This window comes from Bombina bombina, chromosome 2 (genome assembly GCF_027579735.1).
Source record: "Bombina bombina isolate aBomBom1 chromosome 2, aBomBom1.pri, whole genome shotgun sequence".
Lineage (NCBI taxonomy): Eukaryota > Metazoa > Chordata > Amphibia > Anura > Bombinatoridae > Bombina > Bombina bombina.
Window position 1 is genome coordinate 1,427,787,766 of NC_069500.1, and position 17,999 is coordinate 1,427,805,764.

Sequence of the window (17,999 nt, forward strand, 5' to 3'; positions counted from 1 at the left end):
CCTTCCAAATTTCACGTTCCTAGGTTAAATGGTTTGAGCTGGGCATTGATGAATCGTCAGTCATGACTTCTTTTATATATATATATATATATATATATATATATATATATATATATATATATATATATATATATATATATATTAAACAGACACAAATACTCAGAGCCCTAAACATCATTCCTATGTTTATTCTTACAGCTCTCTCTCTGTTACTACAAATGATTCACCAGCTGTTGTATTAATAAATACATAAATGATCATTACCGTATATTAATATCCTGCTACAATGTTATATTATCAGCTTATTATGTACAATTAAGTGACTTACGTGAACTTGTTTCTTCCATTATTCTTTTTGCATCGTCCTTCAGGTCGGCCTCACATAAAACCTGTATTGTCACCATCAGAGCATTGTCCTGTCCATAACTCTGTATTAAACAGGCTGCTGTATCATAACAATGTGCCTCCTCCAGCTGCTTAGGCGGGATAGCCGCCTTCCCTCTAAATGTCATTGTCACTAAGTTGTATTTAAATTGCTTGAAATCCTCTTCACTCAGGTTTATCAGAGTACGGAACAGAATAAATTGTCTTCTCTTCGAATCTGTATGTAGATCTGCAGAGTGACATAAACAGAAGATAAAATCAGTATATTTTCTTACAGTTGCCCTTTAATGACAAACCTGTAACATTGGAGAGAAAAACCAGAGTTCTTACCACAAGCTAAAGCTATGATAATTACTTCTACAAAATACTATAGTAAATGTTATAGACTTGCATAAACATTGACAATAGTTATTTAGACATTGGGGCATATTATGTAGCTTGATGCCCCTTGTTTCCGGCGAGTCTTCAGGCTCGCTTGAAACAGAAGTTATGAAGCAGCAGTCTAAAGACCGCTGCTCCATAACTTGTCCGCCTGCTCTGAGGCCACGGACAGAAATCAACCCAATCAAATATGATCGGGTTGATTGACAACCCCTGCTAACCTGCAGGGGTCGGCATTGAACCAGCAGTTCACAAGAACTGCTGGTGCAACGATAAATGACGACAATGTATGCTGTCGGCATTTATCGATGTGCAGCGGACATGAGACGCTACTTTGTATCATGTCCGCTCACACATTGATCAATATACCCCATTGTTCTTTATTCAAATCCATATCTGAATCCATGAGTTTCCACATCAAAACATTGTATATATACATTGGGTAATTCTTGTTTTCTCTTTATAAACCATTCCAACCTATTTCATTGCCTAACTAATCACATTTTTATTATATATGGCAGGACCGCTACTAGAAACTTTAGGGATATATAAGCGAGTGCGCTTCTCTCTTTGTATTTAATCTCCCTAAGGGATAAAGGGGCAACCAGACGTGGACTCCTTGCTCAGTGTGCTTGGAGGAATATGACTACACCTCACTGATGAGGCCCAATTAAGGCCTAATGTGATTGCTGTGTTTCTTGTTCAGAGAGGAATTGCCTGGTATTTTGGCGCTGGGCTGACCATAATAGGCGGGATCAGACTGATATACTACAGGAGTAGTTCTACTCTCTGTCAAGCATTACTGGGCTAAAAGAAGTTGCTCCCAGGTTGTCAATCACCATAGAACAGGCTAACAATGGCATTGAGTTGGTTGTTCGTTCCTGTAAGTGCGCTTCTGTGTGTGTGTGTGTGTGTGTGTATATATATATATATATATATATATATATATACACACACACTCTCATAATAATATAATTATTAAAAAATGCATAAAAAAGTTATATTTGCTCAAAGATATGAGATCTCAGGTGCTAGAAAAAAGGGCTTTAACATAGAGATACGTACATACACATGTCTATATATGTATTGTGACAGATCCCATGGTTTTGTCATAGAAGGCAGGTATGTGAGGAAAAGGATTCTGTCACATAGATTTGTTACTTTAGGTTCCAGTCCAGGATTTGCAGCTGATCAGTTTCTCACACACTGCAGCAGTACACAAGTGTGTAATTGTGCTGCTATAAAGCCTGAAGTCTGAGTTAGTTCAGGGCCCTCACTGCAGAGAAAGAGGAGCAGTTGCCTGCTGTTTGAAGGACTATACATTAGTAAACATCTTTTGCCTTTAACTTTGTTTTATGTTAGTTTTGTTAGTTCTAGACTAGCTGACTGACACTAGTTAGACACTGTGCTGTATGTTTAGTTAGTGCCTAGACGGGCAGGGGTTTGTTTTATATTTTGCTGCTGTTTTCATTTGAATCACCTGTGACGTGCAAAATAAACAGGCAGACTGCCGCTTGATCTCCATTGCCTTGTGTGTGGAAACGTATTCCCTAACAGACTTTGTGGCAGTGTAAAATCCCAAGACAGGAAACAAAAGGAATCTTGTCACAGTATGTATTAATATGTTGTTATGTGTACATTTGTATTTATGTGTGTATATATATATTTATGTGTGTATATATGTATTTATGTGTGTATATTTGTATTTATGTGTGTATATATGTATTTATGTGTGTATATATGTATTTATGTGTGTATATTTGTATTTATGTGTGTATATATGTATTTATGTGTGTATATATGTATTTATGTGTGTATATTTGTATTTATGTGTGTATATATGTATTTATGTGTATATATTTGTATTTATGTGTGTATATATGTATTTATGTGTGTATATATGTATTTATGTGTGTATATATGTATTTATGTGTGTATATATGTATTTATGTGTGTATATATGTATTTATGTGTGTATATTTGTATTTATGTGTGTATATATGTATTTATGTGTGTATATATGTATTTATGTGTGTATATTTGTATTTATGTGTGTATATATGTATTTATGTGTGTATATTTGTATTTATGTGTGTATATATGTATTTATGTGTGTATATATGTATTTATGTGTGTATATATATATTTATGTGTGTATATATGTATTTATGTGTGTATATTTGTATTTATGTGTGTATATATGTATTTATGTGTGTATATATGTATTTATGTGTGTATATATATATTTATGTGTGTATATATGTATTTATGTGTGTATATTTGTATTTATGTGTGTATATATGTATTTATGTGTGTATATATGTATTTATGTGTGTATATATGTATTTATGTGTGTATATTTGTATTTATGTGTGTATATATGTATTTATGTGTGTATATTTGTATTTATGTGTGTATATATGTATTTATGTGTGTATATATGTATTTATGTGTGTATATTTGTATTTATGTGTGTATATATGTATTTATGTGTGTATATTTGTATTTATGTGTGTATATATGTATTTATGTGTGTATATATGTATTTATGTGTGTATATTTGTATTTATGTGTGTATATATGTATTTATGTGTATATATTTGTATTTATGTGTGTATATATGTATTTATGTGTGTATATATGTATTTATGTGTGTATATTTGTATTTATGTGTGTATATATGTATTTATGTGTGTATATATGTATTTATGTGTGTATATATGTATTTACAGACAAATATACACATATAAACACATAAATACATATATAGACATATATAGGTGCATTGGAGTCCTTTGCAGTCAAGTAGATGAAAACATGAAAAAGCATACTTATGCAACATTCATTTTAAGTGTTATGGGCCCCAAGTTATCAAGGTCTGTTTGACCTGATCCGACAGTGCGGATCAGGTCCGACAGACCTCTCTGAATACGGCGATGTCTGTCTGCCTGCTCAGAGCAGGAGGACAGGTTATGGAGCAGCGGTCTTTGTGACCGCTGCTTCATAACTGCTGTTTCTGGCGAGTCTGCAGGCTCGTCAGAAACACGGGGCATCAAGCTCCATATGAAGCTTGATAAATATGCCCCATAGTATGTATTTACTATAAATATTTCACATTTCAATGTTCTGCACATAGTATTTCTAAATAGATATTCATATATACTGTACGTATAAATATATATAACAATATATATATATATATATATACATACATACATATATATACATATATATTGTACAAAGATAACATCAGCTATATGTAGAAATATGTATTTATGAATACATTGAACATTTTCTGCTATGTGAAGAACATTAGAAAGTGAAATATTCATATTTTCATGTAGGATTAGAGCACTTGAGAATATCCCCTTAAGGACCATGACGTACCATGTACGTTGCTGGTCTTTTAATGGTATTTGTATTACTAATAGTGCGGTCTTACCACCAGCAGTGAAACCGTGCTATGTCCTGTGACCAGAAGGGTGGAGGGAGGGTATAATAGCACGGTCCCAATGCTTGCAGCGTGACCCGCGCAATTATCAAAAAGGAATGCCTAGCAACCAATGTCGTACATGGTATGTTGTGGTCGTTAAGGGGCTATGTAAATGTGTTTGTGCATGTAGGGTGTAGGAGGAGCCTGTAAAGCCATTAAAACCAAATTAAGACTCCAAGGAGGAGAGATTGATTTAATGACAGGCTTGATACGGACCAAAGAAAGAGCAGAGATTTGTCCCTTCAAGGAACTTGCAGATAAACCTTTATCCAAACCAGCCTGAAGGAACTGTAAAATTCTAGGAATTCTAAAAGAATGCCAGGAGAATTTGTGAGAATAACACCATGCTATATAAGCCTTCCAAACATGATAATACATCTTTCTAGAAACTGATTTTCAAGCTTGTAACATAGTATTAATTACTGAGTCAGAGAAACATCTATGACTAAGCATTAAGTTCAATTTCCATGATTTGAGATCCTGATGGAAAAAAGGTCCTTGAGACAGAAGATCTGGTCGTAAAGGGAGTGGCCAAGGTTGACAACTGGACATCCGGACTAGATCCGCATACCAAAACCTGTGAGGCCTTGCTGGAGCTACCAGCAACACAAATTATTGTTCCATGATGATCTTGGAGATCACTTGTGGAAGAAGAACTAGAGGCAGGAAGAGATAAGCAGGTTGGTAAGTCCAAGGAACTGCTAACGCATCCACCGACTCCGCCTGAGGATCACTGGACCTGGATAGGTACATGGGAAGTTTCTTGTTTAGATGGGAAGCCATCAGATCTATTTCTGGAAGACGTTACATCTGAGCAATCGGAAAAAACACATCTGAATGAAGAGACCAATCCCCCGGATGCAAAGTCTGACGACTGAGATAATCCGCTTCCCAATTGTCTACACCTGGGATATGAACCGCAGAAATTAGACAAGAGCTGGATTCCAGCCAAGAAAGTATCCAAGATACTTCTTTCATAGCTAGAGGGCTGTGAGTCCCACCCTGATGATTGACATATGCCACAGTTGTGATATTGTCTGTATGAAAACAAAGATACGGTTCTCTCTTCAACAGAGGCCAAACCTGAAGAGCCCTGAAAATAGCACAGAGTTCTAAAATATTGATTGGTAACCTCACCTCTTGAGGTTTCCAAATCCCTTGTGCTGTCAGAGATCCCCAGACAGCTCCCCAACCTGAAATACTTTCATCTTTTGTGATTACAGTCCAGGTTGGATGAACAAAAGAAGCCCCATGAACTAGATGATGGTGGTCTAACCACCAAGTCAGGGAGAGTCGAATGTTGGGATTTAAGAATATTAACTGTGATAGCTTTGTATAATCCCTGCACCATTAATTCAGCATACAAAGCTGAAGAGGTCTCATATGAAAACAAGCAAAGGGGATCGCGTCCAATGCTGCAGTCATGACACCTAAAACTTCAATGCACATAGCCACTGAAGGGAATGATCGAGACTGAAGGTTTTGACAAGCTGAGACCAATTTCATTTGTCTCTTGTATGTTAGAGACAGAGTCATGGACACTGTATCTATCTGGAAACCTAAAAAGGTGACCCTTGTCTGAGGAATCAAGAAACTTTTTGAAAAATTGATCCTCCAACCATGTCTTTGAAGAAACAACACTAGTTGATTCATGTGAGATACGGCAGAATGTAAAGACTGAGCTAGTACCAAGATATTGTCCAAATAAACTGCAATACCCTGTTCTCTGATTACAGAGAGTAGGGTACCAAAAACCTTCGAAAAAATGCTTGGAGCTGTCGCTAGGCCAAATGGAAGAGTGACAAATTGGTAATGCTTGTCTAGAAAAGAGAATCTCAGAAACCGATAGTGATCTGGATGAATCAGAATAATAAGATATGCATCCTGTAAGTCTATCATGGACATATAATGACCTTGCTGAACAAAAGGCAGAATAGTCCTTATAGTTACCATTTTGAAAGTTGGTACTCTTACAAAAGGATTCAAGTTTTTTAGATCCAGAACTGGCCTGAATGAATTTTCTTTCTTTGGGACAATGAATAGATTTGAATAAAATCCCAGACTCTGTTCCTGTAATGGAACTGATATGATTACTTATGAAAGTTCCACATCTAAAACACTTTTCAGAAAAGCCTGAGCTTTTACAGGATTTGCCATGTTGTGTGAGAGAAAAAAAACTTCTCACAGGAGGTCTTACTCTGAATCCTATTCGATACCCTTGAGAGACAATACTCATATACTCTGAGCTGAGCTAGAATGAGGGCCGCACCTTCATGCAGACTTGGGGGCTGGCTTTGGTTTCTTAAAGGGCTTGGATTTATTCCAGCTTGAAGAAGGCTTCCAATTGAAACCAGATTCTTTGGGGGAAGGATTGGCTTTCTGTTCTCTATTCTGTTGAAAGAAACAAAAACAATTAGAAGCTTTAGATTTACCTTTAGATTGTTTATCTTGAGGCAAAAACTCATTTCCCCCCAGTGACAGTTGAAATAATTGAATCCAACTGAGAACCAAATAAATTGCTACCTTGGAAAGAAAGAGATAGTAATCTAGACTTAGATACCATGTCAGCATTCCAATATTTAAACCATAAAGCTCTTCTAGCTAAAATAGCTAAAGACATAGATTTAACATCAATTTTGCTGATATCAAAAATGGCATCACAGATAAAATAATTAGCATGTTGAAGCAAGCGAACAATGCTAGAAAAATCAGGATCTGTTTGCTGTTGCACTAAACTTTCCAAACCAAAAAGTTGAAGCATCTGCAACATCAAACATAGATATAGCAGGCCTAAGCATATAGCCAGAAAATAAATAAGCCTTCCTTAGATAAGAATCAAGTTTCCTATCTAAAGGATCCTTCAAAGAGGTACTATCTTCCATAGGAATAGTAGTACGTTTGGCAAGAGTGGAAATAGCCCCATCAACTTTGGGGATTTTTTCCCAAAACTCCAATCTAGCTGTTAATAAAGGATACAACTTTTTAAACCTAGAAGAAGGAATAAAAGAAGCACCAGTCCTATTCCATTCCTTAGAGATCATATCAGAGATAGCATCATGAACTGGAAAAACCTCTGGAGTAACTACAGGAGGCTTGTAAACTGAATTCTAGAGGACTAGATTCATCCATATCCAAAGTAACCAACACTTCTTTTAATAATTTACGAATATACTCTATTTTAAAGAGAAGTAGATTTATCAGTGTCAATATCTGAGGTAGGATCTTCTGAAACAGATAGATCCTCATCAGAGGAGGATAAATCAGTAGCTAGTTGGCCATTTGAAAATTCATCAACTTTCTGAGAAGTTTCAAAAGACCTTTTTACATTTATTAGAAGGCAGAATAGTAGACAAAGCCTTCTGAATTGCATCAGCAATAAAAAAAATAACATTTACAGGAATATCTTGTACATCAGATGTTGAAGGAACAACAGGCATTATACTAGTACTGATGAATACATTGTCTGCATGCAAAAGCATATCATGACAAATGTTACATACTACAGCTGGAGATATAACCTCCGCTAATTTACAACAGATACACTTAGCTTTGGAAGAACTGTTCTCAGGCAGCAGAATTCCAACAGTGGATTCTGAGGTAGGATCAGATTGAGACATGTTGCAGAATGTAAGAGAAAAAACAACATATAAAGCAAAATTATCAATTTCTTATATATGAGTGTTTCATGAATGGAAAAAAAATGCAAACAGCATAGCCCTCTGAGCATAATAAAGGGCAAGAGGCATATAGGAACTGAGGTTTAAAAAATTTAATTATTTGGTGCCAAGAATGGCGCACTACGTAATGAAATTTTTTTTGGCGCCAATAACAACCGGAAATGACGCAACTTGCGTCATAGCTGACGCAACCTCGCAAGAAACCCCGGCGTCAACAAAGATGCCAGAAATGACGAATCTTGCGTCACCGGATGTACCTTTACACCAAAAAAATTGCGCCAAGAATGACCAAATGAATAGTAGCATTTTGCGACCTTGCGAGCCTAAGTTTCCCTGCAAAATGTAAAGAAAAATCAGTCAATTTTGAGAAAAAAGACATTGGCCTCTATTTATCAAGCTGTCAACTGCAAATACGCTGGAATTCTGCAGCATATTTGTGGTGAGCCTGATTCGCCGTAGTTATCAAACCCTACAGACCGGCAAAAGTAGAATATAGTGACGTAACATACGATCCGCCGGACTCAGTCTGACACAGATCGATGCTTATGTCACTACAGATGTTCCGAACGCAAGTTAGGCACAATCTGACTACTTTTGGAAGTTATCAAAAAACTAGCAGGTACGCCGGCCACTATTCCGGCCCAGCGTACCTGGTTTTCAATCTGCCGCACACTTATAGCGACCCACAGATCCTTAGCTCAAGCAAATGTCTCTAAACATCTTTACCCAGCCTCTACCTCTAATTATACAGTCTAATATATAGGCTGGCTGACAAGTATGCACTTATACTGATGTTTCCTAATCCCACAAGAGAGCTGGATAAATCTAATAGTTTGCACAGCTGGAGTCCTCGAAGCTGTAAACGGCACTACAGGAGTTTGTACATTTTCTTTAAATATGTTTAAAGTAATATAGGATTCTTTTTAACATTGTTCCTTGATGCTTAGAGATCCCATACCTGTGATAAACCTAGATGCTGGGTTAACTCATTTATTTATTTCTCTACTCTATTCCAGTACTCTATATCTATTTATGCTGTGTAGCCAATTCACAATTTTCTTTGCCAGTATATTTCTATTATAGACTACATTGTTTATATTTTATTGCTATATTAATTATGTTAAGCTAGTCCAGGGGCCCAAAGGTAGCCACTTTCTCACAGGTACACCAAATTACTAAAATAACAGATAATCTGAAATTCCCACTTAAATCCCAGAGTCTGCTGGCTCTCATACTAATGTGTGCATAAAATAACTCTCACATCAGGGGAGAGTTTTTTTGCCATGTCTATATCTGTGAGGTCTAGTCAACTATTGTTTTCCATTGCAATGGTAGACCTTAGATTTGTACATGATGACATAATTGTAAGGCTTGATCACTGCACTTGAGTATTAGACAGTGGCGTACTTTTAGCAGTATATGTTTTATTCCTAGCCATCTATAAACACACTCTTAAAAGATCATATCCATTTCGACGAGCACCTATAGCTCTGAACAGTAGGCTAACTAGCTAGCTTGGAAAATGTACTAAGAAAATAAATGTGTTCAGAGCGCCTCAAATGGGCTAGGTGTTGTACAATGTGTAGAGTGTGTATTTAGAAATATTTTAATTGTAAATCTAGTACTTTACACAAGAATAAAACATGCCACGGTGGGTACAGTGGTAATAAATGACAATAAAAGCAATAAGATGTGGATCCAGTCTTGTACAAATTAAATATATCTATATAAAAACACTGAATATAAAAACTAAATTTATGCTTACCTGATAAATTGATTTCTTCTATGGTAAGACGAGTCCACGGATTCATCCTTTACTTGCGGGATATTATCCTTCCTAACAGGAAGTGGCAAAGAGTACCACAGCAGAGCTGTCTATATAGCTCCTCCCTTAGCTCCAACCCCAGTCATTCGACCGAAGGTACAGGAAGAAAAAGGAGAAACAACAAGGTGTAGAGGTGACTGAGTTTAAATCAAAAAAATATAATCTGTCTTAAAATGACAGGGCGGGCCGTGGGCTCGTCTTACCATAGAAGAAATCAATTTATCAGGTAAGCATAAATTTAGTTTTCTTCTATAAAGGTAAGAAAAGTCCAAGGATTCATCCTTTACTTGTGGGATACAATACCAAAGCTACAGGACACGGATGAACGAGAGGGACAAGACAGATGGTTAAACAGAAGGCACCACTGCTTGAAGAACTTTTCTCCCAAAAACAGCCTCCAAAGAAGCAAAGGTATCAAATTTGTAAGATTTGGAAAAGGTATGAAGCGAAGACCAAGTCGCAGCCTTACAAATCTGTTCAACAGAAGCATCATTTTTAAAAGCCTATGTGGAAGCCACCGCTCTAGTAGAGTGAGCTGTTATTCTTTCAGGAGGCTGCTGTCCAGCAGTCTCATATGCCAAACAGATGATGCTTTTTAGCCAAAAGGCAAGAGAGGTAGCCGTAGCTTTTTGACCTCTACGTTTTCCAGAATAGATAACAAACAAAGAACTTGTTTGACGGAAATCTTTGGTCGCTTGCAAGTAAAACTTTAAAGCACAAACCACGTCCAAGTTGTGCAAAAGACGCTCCTTCTTAGAGGAAGGATTAGGACACAGGAAAGGAACAACAATTTCCTGATTGCTATTCTTATTAGTAACAACCTTAGGAAGGAATCCAGGTTTGGTACACAGAACCACCTTATCAGCATGGAAAACAAGATAAGGCGAGTCGCATTGCAATGCAGATAATTCATAAACTCTTTGAGCCGAAGAGATAGCAACTAAAAACAGAACTTTCCAAGATAGAAGCTTAATATCTATTGAATGCATAGGTTCAAACGGAACCCCTTGAAGAACTTTAAGAACTAAATTCAAACTCCATGGCGGAGCAACAGGTTTAAACACAGGCTTGATTCTAACTAAAGCCTGACAGAACAACTGAACGTCTGGAACATTTGCCAGACGTTTGTGCAGTAGAATAGATAAAGCAGATATCTGCCTCTTTAGGGAACTAGCTGACCGACTCAGAGAACCCCCGCTTGGATAAGATCAAGCGTTCAATATCCAAGCAGTCAGTCACAGAGAAACTAGATTTGGATGCTGGAACGGCCCTTGAATCAGAAGGTCCTGTCTCAGTGGCAGAGTCCATGGTGGAAGAGATGACATGTCCACCAGGTCTGCATACCAAGTCCTGCATGGCCACGCAGGTGCTATCAAAATCACCGAAGCTCTCTCCTGTTTGATTCTGGCAATCAAACGAGGAAGGAGAGGAAATGGTGGAAACACATAAGCCAGGTTGAATGACCAGGGTACTGCCAGAGCATCTATCAGTACTGCCTGAGGATCCCTTGACCTGGACCCGTAACGAGGAAGTTTGGCATTCTGACGAGACGCCATCATATCCAATTCTGGTGTGCCCCATTGCTGAATCAATTGTGCAAACACCTCCGGACGGAGTTCCAACTCCCCCGGATGAAAAGTCTGGCGACTTAGAAAATCCGCTTCCCAGTTCTCCACTCCTGGGATATAGATTGCTGATAGATGGCAAGAGTGAGTCTCTGCCCATCAAATTATTTTGGTAACCTCTATCATCGCTAGAGAACTCTTTGTTCCCCCCTGATTATTGATATATGCTACAGTCGTGATATTGTCCGACTGAAATCTTATGAATCTGGCCGACGCCAGCTGAGGCCACGCCTGAAGCGTGTTGAATATCGCTCTCAGTTCTAGAATATTTATTGGGAGGAGAGTCTCCTCCTGAGTCCACAAACCCTGTGCTTTCAGGGAATTCCAGACTGCACCCCAGCCCAATAGGCTGGCGTCCATCGTCACTATGACCCACGCTGGCCTGCGGAAACACATTCCCTTGGACAGATGATCCTGTGACAACCACCAAAGAAGAGAGTTTCTGGTCTCTAGATCCAGATTTATCTGAGGAGATAAATCTGCATAATCCCCATTCCACTGTTTGAGCATGCAAAGTTGCAGTGGTCTGAGATGCAAGCGAGCAAACAGAACTATGTCCATTGCCGCTACCATTAAGCCGATTACCTCCATACACTGAGCCACTGACGGCCGAGGAATGGAATGAAGAGCTCGGCAGATGGATAAAATCTTTGATTTCCTGACCTCCATCAGAAAAATTTTCATGTCCACCGAATCTATCAGAGTTCCCAGGAATGGAACTCTTGTGAGAGGGATAAGTAAACTCTTTTACACGTTCACCTTCCACCCGTGAGATCTTAGAAACTCCAACACGATGTCTGTGTGAGACTTGGCTAGTTGGTAAGTTGACGCCTGGATTAGGATATCGTCCAGATAAGGCGCCACAGCTATGCCCCACCAGCCTTAGAATCGCCAGAAGGGACCCTAGCACCTTTTTGAAAATTCTGGGAGCCGTGGCCAACCCGAAGGGAAGAGCCACAAACTGGTAATGCTTGTCCAGAAAGGCGAACCTGAGGAACTGGTGATGATCTTTATGGATAGGAATGTGTAGATCCTTTAAGTCCACGGTGGTCATATATTGACCCTCCTGGATCATTGGCAAAATAGTCCGAATGGTCTCCATCTTGAAGGATGGGACTCTGAGGAATTTGTTTAGGATTTGAGATCCAAGATTGGTCTGAAAGTTCCCTCTTTTTTGGGAACCACAAACAGATTGGAGTAGAACCCTTGCCCCTGTTCTGTTTCTGGAACTGGGCAGATCACTCCCATGGAATATAGGTCTTCTACACAGCGTAAGAATGCCTCTCTTTTTGTCTGGTTTACAGACAATTGAGAAAGATGGAATCTCCCCCTTGGGGGAGAATCTTTGAAATCTAGACGATACCCCTGGGTTACTATTTCTAAAGCCCAGGAGTCCTGAACGTCTCTTGCCCAAGCCTGAGCGAAGAGAGAAAGTCTGCCCCCTACTAGATCCGGTCCCGGATCGGGGGCTACCCCTTCATGCTGTCTTGGTGGCAGCAGCGGGCTTCTTGGCCTGTTTACCCTTGTTCCAAGTCTGGTTAGGTCTCCAGACTGACTTGGATTGAGCAAGATTCCCCTCTTGCTTTGCGGCAGGGGAAGAGGAAGGGGGACCACCTTTGAAGTTTCGAAAGGAATGAAAATTATTTTGTTTGGTCCTCATCTTATTCGTCTTATCCTGAGGAAGGGCATGGCCTTTCCCTCCAGTGCTGTCTGAAATGATCTCTTTCAGTTCAGGCCCGAATAGGGTCTTACCCTTGAAAGGGATGGCTAAAAGCTTAGCTTTTGATGACACATCAGCAGACCAGGACTTAAGCCATAACGCTCTACGCGCTAAAATGGCAAAACCTGAATTCTTCGCCGCTAATTTAGCCAATTGAAAAGTGGCATCTGTAATGAAAGAATTAGCTAGCTTGAGAGCCCTAATTCTATCCAGAATATCCTCTAATGGAGTCTCAACCTGAAGAGCCTCTTCCAGAGCATCGAACCAAAAGGACGCTGCAGTAGTTTCAGGAACAATGCACGCTATAGGTTGGAGAAGAAAACCTTGATGAACATATATTTTCTTCAGGAGACCCTCTAATTTTTTATCCATAGGATCTTTGAAAGCACAACTGTCCTCAATAGGTATAGTTGTACGCTTAGCCAGGGTAGAAATAGCTCCCTCCACCTTAGGGACCGTCTGCCACTAGTCCCGCACGGCGTCTGATATGGGAAACATTTTCTTAAAAGTAGGAGGGGGAGAGAACGGAATACCTGGTCTATCACAATCCTTAGTAACAATTTCCGAAATCCTCTTAGGGACCGGAAAAACATCAGTGTAGGCAGGAACCTCTAGGAATCTGTCCATTATACACAATTTCTCTGGAACTACAATAGGGTCACAATCATCCAGAGTCGCTAAAACCTCCCTGAGCAATAAGCGGAGGTGTTCTAGTTTAAATTTAAAAGCCGTCATATCTGAATTTGTCTGAGGGAACATATTTTCTAAATCAGAAATCTCTCCCTCAGCCAGCAAATCCCTCACTTCAGAACATTGTGAGGGTACATCGGATATGGCTAATAAAGCGTCAGAGGGCTCAGTGTTTGTTCTCACACCAGACCTGCTGTGCTTCCCCTGCAACCCAGGCAGCTTAGATAAAACCTCTGTGAGGGTAGTATTCATAACTGCGGCCATATCTTGCAGGGTGAAAGAATTAGATGCACTCGAAGTACTTGGCGTTGCTTGTGCGGGCATTAACGGTTGTAACACTTGGGGAGAATTAGATGGTATAACCTGATTCTCTTCTGACTGAGAATCATTCTGCGACATACTTTTAGTAGCTAAAATATGTTCTTTACAATTTATTGACCTTTCAGTGCATGAGGGACACATTCTAAGTGGAGGTTCCACAATGGCTTCTAAACATATTGAACATTGACTTTCCTCAATGTCAGACATGTTGAACAGGCTAGTAATGACTACAAACAAGCATGAAAACACTTTATTTAGTGAAAAAAATAACAATCATAAAAAAACGGTACTGGGCCTTTAAGAGAAAAAAAGCATACACGTTCTGCAAAACAGCCTAGACATGCACCAAATGTTTCAAAATTTCGTATGTAGACACAATATAGGTAGTTAAGATTACACCACAAAAATGTTTAACAATTAACCCCTTAATTTCCAAACCAGATCGAAATAGGCCCAGATCCGGAAAAAAACACTCTCAGCACCTTGCCACAGCCCTGCTGTGGCCCTACCTGCCCTCAGGGATCAAAAGTGTGGGGTAAAAGCTTCGATTTGGCCCAAAACATAAACCAGAGCCCTCAGGAGTTAGAGCTTGCTGCTTTGCTGATAAAACTAACTGCGCATCTGAGGCGCGAAAATAGGCCCCGCCCATCTCACTTGATGTCATCCTCAGCCTTAAAGAACCGCACCAGAGCGGTTATAACTAGCCATGTGGGTTCTAACACCCTAAAGTTAAGCCATGCGTGCCCTGAATAAAGTCTGCCCAAAACGTTATTGCCCACAAAAACGTTAAAGCACTCCCAAATCAAAAAACGTTGTCATGAGATGCAGGACATATGCAGGACACAGCAATGATGGTACAACTCTATTTTATTACAGAGCATAGCAATACACATCCAGACAGGTTGATTGTACTAAACTAACTGCGACACAGACACCGGACCTAAGCCCCGCCCCCATGCTAGTGACATCACATCCTGCTATCATCACATCTTCCCCTTTTTCAAAGACAAAGCATACATTCGCATATATTAAATAACAAGGTACACCAACAGGGTATACAACAACATTTTGTTTTAGAACATTATAAAAACAGATAGATTAGAAAACATGAACAAATAAATTACATCCTGACTTGGACATCGGGGTAGACTACCCTAGTCCACAGTGACCATGGGATTATTCTGCCCATACTTCCGGTCACTGTTCTAGCTAAAGTCAGTCCCTGTATCGGGCCGGAAGCCTCACCACTCTTCCGCTTGATGTAACTTTGCATGAACTGTCCTCTGATACAGAAGATGGTGAACAAGAGTCTGCTGGAGGCAAAGATATATCCCCGCTATGATCTTGCTGAGGGGAAGGCACCTCTCTTAGAACAGGGGATCCCACCGGCGGTGGTACTGAGGTATCCGGTTCCAGACTCTCAGGTACAGGCTGAAGATGTCTTCGGTTACGGCGTGTAACCGTCCCTCCCTCTGTAAGGACTGTGTAAGACCTTGGTTCTGGAGAGCGGCCCACTACCGTAGCAGGCGTCTTCCATTTCTTCTCATCATCCAGTTTAATTCTGACACTTTGGCCCGCTTTCAGTTCCTGTAAAGGCCTGACAGAATGTCTCCTGTCGTAGAAGAAACGATAACCCTTTTTGGCCTCTTCATCCCTCCTAAGGACTTCGTCCCGAGGAACAGGGCCAGGCGGCTTGAAGACACCCACTGAGGGTAAAGTGGTGCGAATCTGGCGTCCTAGCATCAGCTGTGCCGGGCTAAACCCGGTGGCTTGAATGGGCGTCGCCCTGTATGACAAGAGGGCTAGGTACGGTTCAGATTGCTTTAGAATGAATTTTGTTGTTTGAACTGCCCTTTCAGCCATTCCGTTGGCCTGCGGATAATGTGGACTTGACGTGGAATGTACAAAATCATATTCCCTGCTGAAAGCACTGAACTCTGTAGAAGCGAACTGCATGCCATTATCACTCACCAGCTCCATTGGAATGCCCCAGCGGGCGAACAAGCTCTTCAGGCGAATGATAACGGCCTGACTTGTGATATCATTCAGGGGTAATATTTCCAAATACCTGGAATAGTAGTCGATAACAACAAGAAACTTTTTCCCGTGCAGTTCGCACAAATCAGCAGCTATTTTCTGCCACGGCCCCGCAGGCAGCGGAGTAGACATTAAGGGCTCCCTTCTCTGAGTAGGCCGGCGTTCCCGGCAAAAGGCACATTTAGACACGTGATTTGCAATGTCGGAGCTGATCCCAGGCCACCACACAGCTGTAGCTGCTCTTTCTCTGCACTTTGTAATGCCTAAGTGGCCATCGTGAATCCTGTTTAACATCTCCTTCCTCATGCTGACAGGAATTACAATACGGTCTTGGAACAGCACCAACCCCTCCAGCTCCGTGAGCTGCGACCTCTCTGGCTGGTAAGCATTTAAAGACATCCAGGCTGCCCGGCTCTCGGGCCAGCCATCTCTTATGTACCTTATAACTTCTTGCAGATCTGTGTCCAAATATGTCTCTTTCTTTATCTCTTCCAGTTTCCTTGAAGAAATGGACTTAGAGGCCAGAACTGAATCAACATACACTTTTACATCCGACTCTGTGGAGGATTCTTCAGCAGCAGCCAGCGGGAGCCTGGACAGTGTATCTGCCACAACCAGCTGCTTCCCCGGCACATGCACTGCCTGAACATTGAACCTGAGTAGTCTCATTAAAAGTCTCTGGCATCTCAAGGGTGTTTTGTCGATGTCATAAGAATTGATAAGAGGGACTAGCGGTTTGTGGTCAGTTTCCAGACTAAATTTCTCCAAACCCACTAGATAACGCTGAAAGCGCTCACAGGCCCAAACTGCAGCCAGGCACTCTTTCTCAATTTGAGCGTATTTTGACTCCGCAGCCGTCAGTGTGCGGGAACAGTAGGCGATGGGCTGTAGTTTGTTGTCATTCAGCTGCAGGAGTGCAGCCCCCAACCCATAACTGCTTGCATCAGCACTAACCACAGTCTTTTTTGAAGGGTCGTAGAACCCCAGCACTGGGGCAGACCCCAGCAGGGACTTAGCATGCAGGAACGCTTTTTCTTGTGAGGGTCCCCAGACCCAGGCAACATCTTTCTTAAGCAACTCTGTGATAGGGTGCAAAACTGTAGATAAATCTGGAAGAAACTTGCCCACGTAATTTACAAGGCCCAATATCTGTCTCAGCTCATGTACATCAGAAGGGCTTTTCATCTGTTCGATAGCCCGAATTTTCTCGGGGTCCGGCTTGATGCCATCCCCGTTGATGATATGCCCAAAGTAGCATAATTCAGTTTTCCTAAAATGACATTTTTCTTTATTCAGCTTCAGCCCAGACTCTTTGATAGCCTGCAGCACACAACTCAAACGCTGATCATGCTCCTCCACTGTAGACCCATACACTAGAATGTCGTCCATGACGACTGCTGTGCCCACGTGGCCACTCAGGAGAGAACTCATTTCCCTCTGAAAGATCTCAGGAGCGGAGGATATCCCAAAGGGAAGTCTGCAGAAACAGAACCGACCTACCGGAGTGATAAAGGTAGTCAGTTTGCGGCACTTTGGATCCAGGGGGATCTGCCAAAAGCCGCTAGAAGCGTCTAATGTGGAAAAGAACTTCGCCCCAGCCAACTTCGGGGCTATATCTTCCAGTGTCGGCAGCACAAATCTCTCCCTCTTCACTGCCTCATTCAACCTTTTCAGGTCCACACAGATGCGCACCTTTCCGTTTTTCTTTGCAACTGGAACAATGGGGGCACACCAATCAGTTGCTTCAACAACCTCTTCAATAACCCCCATAGACTTCATGCGCATGAGCTCTTTCTCCACTTGAGGCATGAGCGGGAACGGAATTCTACGAGGAGTAGAAATACTG

The 17,999-nt window shown here is 40.7% G+C and overlaps 2 protein-coding genes across 2 annotated transcripts in view; both read right to left on the reverse strand.

Moving 5' to 3' along the window:
* Positions 1-579, reverse strand: part of LOC128647597 (uncharacterized) — a 175,365-nt gene extending 174,786 nt beyond the window's left edge. Inside the window, exon 1 of the mRNA XM_053700354.1 lies at positions 329-579. Within this exon, the coding sequence (XP_053556329.1) occupies positions 329-512 (184 nt within the window). The 5' untranslated portion in view covers positions 513-579. The remainder of the gene's footprint in view (positions 1-328) is intronic.
* Positions 580-642: 63 nt separating this feature from the next.
* The window catches only part of LOC128647598 (uncharacterized), a 386,767-nt gene continuing 369,410 nt past the window's right edge, over positions 643-17,999 (reverse strand). Inside the window, exon 7 of the mRNA XM_053700355.1 lies at positions 643-680. Coding sequence (XP_053556330.1) covers positions 643-680 — 38 coding nt within the window. The remainder of the gene's footprint in view (positions 681-17,999) is intronic.